The 8001-nt window shown below is 41.9% G+C and overlaps 1 protein-coding gene across 1 annotated transcript in view; it reads right to left on the bottom strand.

Moving 5' to 3' along the window:
• Positions 1–8001, bottom strand: part of UBE4B (ubiquitination factor E4B) — a 147546-nt gene that overhangs the window by 37285 nt on the left and 102260 nt on the right. The window contains exon 18 of the mRNA XM_037730769.1: positions 6674–6816. Coding sequence (XP_037586697.1) covers positions 6674–6816 — 143 coding nt within the window. The remainder of the gene's footprint in view (positions 1–6673; positions 6817–8001) is intronic.

Below are 8001 nucleotides of genomic sequence, written 5' to 3'. Positions count from 1 at the left end.
ACGCAGCTGTTGGTTTGTTTTTCGCATTGTAACATCTTTAAAATCAGAGTATATCTTACAACCAGTGGCAGGTTACAGTTTAATTGGCAGTATTTTTTTTTCTTATTGGTTCCTAAAACAAAAATGTGTCTTCAAATGGATGACACTGTAGATTTGGTGAAATACAATCATATTTTTTGTTACAAGGAAGTACATTGTTCTCTTGTTTTTCTGGGAGGAAAAAAGAGAAGTCTCTCATGAAAATTCAAAGTTAGTATGCCTATTCAATTATCCAAAACAAAAGGCTATTTTACTAATGGCATTGTCCTTTACAATTGTTCCCCCTGCTCAGAATGCTGTTCTCTGAGGTTATCTCTGTGGCTTTGCTCCTTCACTCCCTTTGGGTGGCTGCTCAAACATCATCTGTCTCCACAGTAAAGGCTTCCCCATCACCTAATATGCTGCATATTTTAAAGACCGGCTCACTTAACAGTATTTCAACCCCTTTCTATCATGATGTTGTGTATAAGACTAGGGGTTGCTAAATCTCTAGAAACTGCATTTCCTAGACTCCCTTCCTGCCAGCATTTCTTAAGACCTAGCTGTCACCAAGAGATGAACCCTCACAGGAGGCAGGGTGAGTACTGTGAAGTGGTTGCATGATTGCATCCTTCTGGAAGTACAGTGGTAGAGGGGTTTTGGCTGAAGCTGTGGCAGAGGCTGTGCCGTGAGGCTGACCTCCAAAGCAGCTTCCTTGTACAAAGTATAGCTCTGAGAATCTTTTATTATAGCCATTCCAATGATTCAATAAACCAACTAGTTCCCCTTTCTGCTTATCACAGATGAATTAGATTCTTTTGTCTACAACTGAAACATGAGTATGGTAGACAAAAGAATGGCTCCTCCAAAGATTCACATCCGAATCCTTGGAGGGTGAATATGTGAATATGTGATCCAACGAGGCGAAAGGGACACTGTAGATGTGATTATGGGTATGGGCTTTGAGATGGGAAGATTATCTTGGATGATTTGGGTGGGCCCAATATAATCACAAAGGTCCTTCTAAGAGAAAAAAGGACTCAGAGACAGAGAAGGAGATGTAACAATGGGACAATGGAAGCAAAGGTCAGAGCGAGAAGGAGATCTTGTTGTTGTGTTATCTTCTTTTTTTTTTTTTTTTTTGAGACTGAGTCTCGCTCTGTCACCTAGGCTGGAGTGCAGTGGCATCACCTGGCTCACTGCAACCTCTGCCTCCTGGTTCAAGTGATTCTCCTGACTCAGACTCCCAAATAGTTGGGATTACAGGCATCTGCCACCATGCCTAGCTAATTTTTTATTTTTAACAGAGACAGAGTTTTCAACATGTTGGCCAAGCTCGTCTCGAACTTCTGACCTCAAATGATCTGCTGCCTCAGCCTCTCAAAGTGCTGAATTACAGGCATGAGCCACCATGCCTGGCCTTGTTTTCTTGTTTGTTTGTTTGTTTGTTTTTGGGACAGGGTCTCACTCTGTTGCCCTGGAATGCAATGGCACGATCTCAGCTCACTGCAACCTCCGCCTCCCAGGTTCAAGCAATTCTCCTACCTCAGCCAACTGAGTAGCAGGGACTACAGTGGTGCGCCACCATGCCTGGCTAATTTTTGTAGTTTTTTGGTAGAGACAAGGTTTCACCATGTTGGCCAGGCTGGTCTCAAACTCCTGACCTCAAGTGATACACACACCTCAGCCTCCTGAAGTGCTGAGATACACCAGGCAAGAGAAGGAGGTCTAAAGATACTATGTTGCTGGCTTTGAAAATACAGTAAGGGGGGATGAGCAGAGGAATGCAGGCAGCTTTTAGAAGATGGAAAAGGCAAAGGAGATTCTCCTCTAGAGCCTCCGGAGGGAATGTAACCTTGATCTTAGGACTTCTTTTTTTGAGACAGTGTCTCACACTTCCAGGCTGGAGGGCAGTGGCACGATCTCAGCTCAATGCAACCTTGGCCTCCTGGGTTCAAGGGACTCTCCTGCCTCAGCGTCTTGAGTAGCTGGGACTACAGGTGTGCACTACCATGCCCGGCTAATTTTTGTATTTTTAGTAGAGATGGGATTTCACCATGTTGGCCAGGCTGGTCTCTCCTGACCTTAGGTGATCTCCTCGCCTCGGCCTCACAAAGTGTTGGGGTTACAGGTGTGAGCAACTGCACCTGGCCGATTTTAGGACTTCTGATCTTCAGAACTGTAAGACAGAAAGCTTCTAAGACTATTTTAAGGATCAGTTCCAGTTCTACTAATTATGGTACAGAAGAAGTTAATAACTTTACTGGACCTCTTATCTGAAAGTTAAGGCAAAGACTGGGACCCAAAGAATTCAAATAGAGGAGCTTAGGAGACCTAGCTGACTCCAAGTACCTGAATCTCTAAATTCCCTGAGCCTTGCTTGCTAGCACAAGCAGTTTCTATAAAGACCTCATTGGAGGCAGTCACCTGCAGGGTAATGCTGTCTTCCCCTAGGTTCTATCCCATCATCCCTGTTTGCTTCCAGAACCACAACTAGAGTCAGATCACAGACTGTCCTTATGACCTTATTACAAAATTGCATGCCAGGTAAGTACATATTTGAAGGGAAAAAAAATTGGCAAGATTTGCTAATGTATTATGCTAGTTTTCTATTGCTGCTATAACAAGTTACCACAGCCTTAGTGGGTTCAAACTACACAATTATAGTCTTAGAGTTCTGGAAGTCTAAACAGGGTCAGCAGGGATGGTTTCTTCTGGAGGCTCTAAGGGAGAACAAGTTTCCTTGCCTTTTCCAGCTTCCAGGTTACCAGATTGGCTCATGACCCCAAACTACTCTGACCTTTGCTTCCTCATCACATTCTGTCTCTCCCTCTGACCCTCCTGATTGCTTCTCCCTTAGGAAGACCTTTGCAATGACACTGGATCTACCCACGTAATCCAGGATAATCTCCCTACTTCAAGATGATAAACCTGATCACAGCTGCAAAGTCCCTTTAACCAAGTTAAAGAACATATTCACAGGTTCCGAGACTAGGATGTGGGCACCTTTGAGATGCCATTTTTCTACCCACCACATATGTACTGGCAGAAACATGACGGTTATGTAGGTTATATATGGGAATGGATTTTGAAGATGCTTGATCAGCAAGAGAAGAAAATGCTGATATACTTCTATGTAGGGCTAAAATCACTGACATGATTATTCCTACTGGAGACCCTGGATTCGGTATTATTCTGAGTAGTTGGGAGAGGTTCATATTGTGCAACCAACTAGTTGACAAAACTTTGAATTGACAGTGACCTATACTGAATGAAGTTGAGTTGCCAAATATTATTTGATCTAATTTAGAGGAAATGATTTGAAAGCTTAAAGAGCTTGGAAAATTAAGGTGGATGATTTACCATATGTGATTTACCTCAGATAATCCCCTTAATACACATACACACAGTCCAACTATGCCCTAAAAGATACTTCCTATATCACAGCATTGAAAAATACACACATGAGGGGAACAAAAATGTCTCTGAAAAGCACAATAAAGGCTATCTGTTGATAGCTGGTCTGGAAGCAAAGGTTATAGATACTGCCATTGAAATGGACCCTCCAAAGTCAGTGGGAGTGATGGTATCCCAGAATGGTAATCCATTGTAGGGTAACACATAAATCCACAAATACAGTTTAAAGTCTTTATAAGCCTCTCTCAGTAATTGATATGATAAGCTGATAAAATCCGCAGATATAAGGAAAACTTGAACAGAGAATGAACAAGCTTGACCTAAATACTACATGTGAACACTGTAAAAACAATACAGATAGCAGTCTTTTCAGGTCTACCCATGTAAAAGGCTATGAAGTAACTCTCAATAAACTTCAAAAGACATAAAATCACACAGAATGTATTTTCTGACCATGATGGAATTTAGCTAGAAATCAACTAACAAAAGATACATAGACAAATACCCTAAGAATCCAGATTTTAAATAATGTATTTAAAAATAACTCACAGGTCATATTAAAAAAAAACCCAAAAATTAGAAAACATTTTAAACTGACTAATAAGATATGATATACTAAAAATGAGGGATGCAGCTAAAACCATACTAAAAGGGAAACAAAATAGTCTTAAATAAATACATAAGAAAGAGTTGAAAAGGATGATCTAAACTTCCATCTCAAGAGGCAATAGAAAGCAAATTAAAACTAAAAGCAGAAATAATAAGGATCCCACAGCCATGAAAATGATAAAAAAGATACTATGAGCAGCTTCATGTCAAAACATTTTCACACTTTAGATAGGAAAACTGACACAAGATGGAATGACAATCTAAACAGTCCTGTATCTTTTAACTGACTTAAATCCATAATTAAAAATATCCTGACACAGAAAGCTCTTAAGCCCTGACAACTTCATCACTAAATTTTTTCTGACATTTAAAGAAGAAACAACATAATTCTTATACAATAAACTCTTCCAGGGAACATAAAAAAAGGAGAACATTCTCCAGTTCCTTTTTTTTTTTTTTGCTTTTGGTGAGACAAAGTCTCACTCTCTTACTCAGGCTGTAGTGCAGTGGCTCCATCTTGGCTCACTGCAGCCTCTGCCTCCTAGGTTCAAGTGATTCTCCTGCTCGGCCTCCTGAGTAGCTGGGATTACAGGCATGATCCACCATGCCTGGCTAATTTTTGTATTTTTAATAGAGATGGGATTTCACCATGTTGGCCAAGTTGGTCTCGAACTCCTGACCTCAGGTGATCCATCCACCTCAGCCTCCCAAAGTGCTGGGATTACAGGCGTGAGCCACCGCACCTAGCCCCTAGTTAAGGCAGCATAACCTTAATACCAAAATTTGAGATGCACTTAATAAGAAATGAAAATTATAGGTCCGGCTTTCTTTCGAACAGATGCAAAAATCCTAAACAGAATATTAGCAAATTGTGTATCTAATGAGATATAAAAACATTAAAGTTAAGTTTACTCCAGGAGCAAAAGATTGGTTTAATAACAGAAAACCAACTAATGTAATTCAACCACATTAACAGGATAGAGGAGAAAAAAGTCTAGTCTCCTCAATGGATATTGCAAAAGCATTTAATAAAATTCGACTAGTGCTAAGGGAATTAACTACTGAAATAAAAGAAAATTTTCTTAATCTGGTAACTGAGGATATATAGAAAGTTTTCCTCCACTAACTGGAATATGGAAATTTCGAGGTTATTTCTATTTAACATTGTACTAAAAATTATAACCCAGGCATTAATGCATGAAAAAAATATATAAGAAATAAAATTGTCATCATTTATAGACATGATTATGTGTAGAAACGAAATCATAAAGAATCTGCAGAGTAACTGTTAGAATTAGTAAGTGATATTAGGCTGGGCATAGTAGGGGCTCACACCTGTAATCTCAGCACTTTGGGAGGCCAAGGTGAGTGGATCACCTGAGGTCAGGAGTTTGAGACCAACCTGGCCAATGTAGCAAAATCCTGTTTCTACTAAAAATACAAAAAATTAGCCAGGCGTGGTGGTGCATATCTGTAATCCCAGCTATTTGGGAGGCTGAAGCAGGAGAATCACTTGAACCTGGGAGGCAGCGGCTGCAGTGAGTTGAGATTGCACCACTGCACTCCAGCCTGGGCGAAAGAGCGAGACTCCATCTGAAAAAAAAAAAAAAAGAATTAGTAAGTGATTTAAGCAAGATAGATCCAGAGATATAAATATGATTCAGTTTCTCTCATAGCCAGACTACAAGGGTTCTAGACCAAAAAGCAGAAGTGGCTTCATTATTATTCCAGATGACCTGCTCAAAAATACTTGCTTCTGTGTTCCTGTGACTTGTTTGTTTGTTGGTATTAGTACACAGGAAGAGATGCTTAGATTAAGAAACACAACAATGGTACTAATGAATTGGGAATTTAGGCTGCTATCTGGCCATTTTGGACTCCTCGTGCCACAGAACAGCCAAAAAGAGAATTACATGTTGGCAGGAGTAAATGATCTTGATTATCAAGGAAAACCATGCTTACTTTTCCTTTTTCTTTTTCTTTGAGATGAAGTCTTGCTCTATCGCCCAGGCTTGAGTGCAGTGATGTGATCTCAACTCACTGCAACCTCCGCTCCTGGGTTCAAACAATTCTCTGCCTTAGCCTCTTGAATAGGGGGGATTACAGGCACCCTACCACGCCTGGCTAATTTTTGTATTTTTAGTAGAGATGGGGTTTTACCATCTTCACCAGGCAGGGGTCTTGAACTCCTGACCTCATGATCCACCCGCCTCAGCCTCCCAAAGTGCTGGGATTACAGGCATGAGCCACCGCGCCTGGCCCCATGGTTACCTTTTCACAGTCCAGGGAGGAAAGGGTATGTCTGAAACCCAGGGGATCCTTTAAACTTTTTGTTTAAAGTGCCTCCTAGTAATGTATGCCCAGTGGGAAAAGTTAATGGAAGTCTGTAGTTAATATAAACAGAGTGAAACACCCAGGGTTCAGAACTCTCAGAAATCAAGGTTTGGATCACTTTACCAGGTAAAGAACTCTGGACAACTGAGGAACATGGATGTGGTGCTAGAGGTAGACAGAACACTATATAACATACATACCTCCCCCAATATTCAAAACTATGGTTCACAATGGAACTGCTTGCCCAGAGGGAAAGTGGTAACCCAGGCAATCCCAGGACACGGCATCATGGCACATACCTATTGAGCTCCCGGATAGCCCGGAGTCTGCGGATATAGCGACGGCAACTAGGCAGAATAGAGAGGTGGTGAGCATGCAGGGTGAGAAAGAAGCACTCCGTAGGGAATTTCGGCTCAGAAAATGGAGGCTGATCGCCATCTAGGAAAAATAACATAATTCCCTAAATAAAATCTATTACATGTCTCAGAGAAAAAGCTCAATTCAGAAGAGAAAATTACATTTGAAGTTTTATGAAGTTTGAGGATACTATTTATTTATTTATTTTTTGAGATGGAGTGTTGCTCTTGTCACCTAGTCAGCAGTGCAACGGCATGATCTTGGCTTACTGCAAACTCTGCCTCCCTCCCGGGTTCAAGTGATTCTCCTGCCTCAGCCTCTTGAGTAGCTAGGATTACAGGCATGCACCACTATACCTGGCTACTTTTGCATTTTTAGGAGAGACAAGGTTTCATCATGTTGGGCAGGTTGGTCTCGAACTCCTGACCTCAGGTGATCCACCCTCCTTGGCCTCCCCAAGTGCTGGGATTACAGGCATGAGCTACCATGCCTGGACAGAAGTTTAAGGATACTTTATCAATTATAAATTTAAGCAATGTTATAAGAAGAAGAGAATTCCTCTTATCTCCATTCAAGGACCAGGTATTCTGTCCTACCTAGTTAAATGTGTATATAGATGTCCATCAACAATTTTTTTTTTTTGAGAGAGGGTCTTACTCTGTCACCTAGGCTGAAGTGCAGTGGTATAATCAAAGCTCACTGCAGCCTCAATTTCCAGGGCTCAAGTGATCCTCCTGTCTTAGCCTCCTAGACGGCTGGGAACACAGGTGTGTATCACCATGCTGGGCTAATTTTTTTCTTTGTAGAGATGGGGTTTCCTTATGCTTCCCAGGCTGATCTTGAACTCCTGGGCTCAAGCCTCAGCCTCCAAAAGTGCCCGGATTATGAGTGTGAGCCACCATTCCCAGCCCGTCAACAATATTTGGTGATATTCCTTACTGATGTATAAAAGTCTCCTTTTTTTGCCGGGTGTGGTGGCACGTGCCTGCAGTCCCAGCTACTTGGGAGGCTGAGGCTGGAGGATCGCTTGAGTCCAGGAGTTCTGGGCTGTAGTGCGCTATGCCAATCGGGTGTTCACACTAAGTTCGGCATCAATATGGTGACCTCCTGGGAGCGGGGGACCACCAGGTTGCCTAAGGAGGGGTGAACCGGCCCAGGTCAGAAACAGAGGAGGTCAAAACTCCCATGCTGATCAGTAGAGGGATCGCGCCTGTGAATAGTCACTGCACTCCAGCCTGGGCAACAGAGGGAAACCCCATCTCTAAA

Source organism: Cebus imitator, unplaced genomic scaffold, assembly GCF_001604975.1.
Source record: "Cebus imitator isolate Cc_AM_T3 unplaced genomic scaffold, Cebus_imitator-1.0 Scaffold15, whole genome shotgun sequence".
Taxonomy (NCBI): Eukaryota; Metazoa; Chordata; class Mammalia; order Primates; family Cebidae; genus Cebus; species Cebus imitator.
The sequence above is the reverse complement of the archived record's forward strand: the minus strand, read 5'-3'. Positions and strand labels throughout refer to the sequence as shown.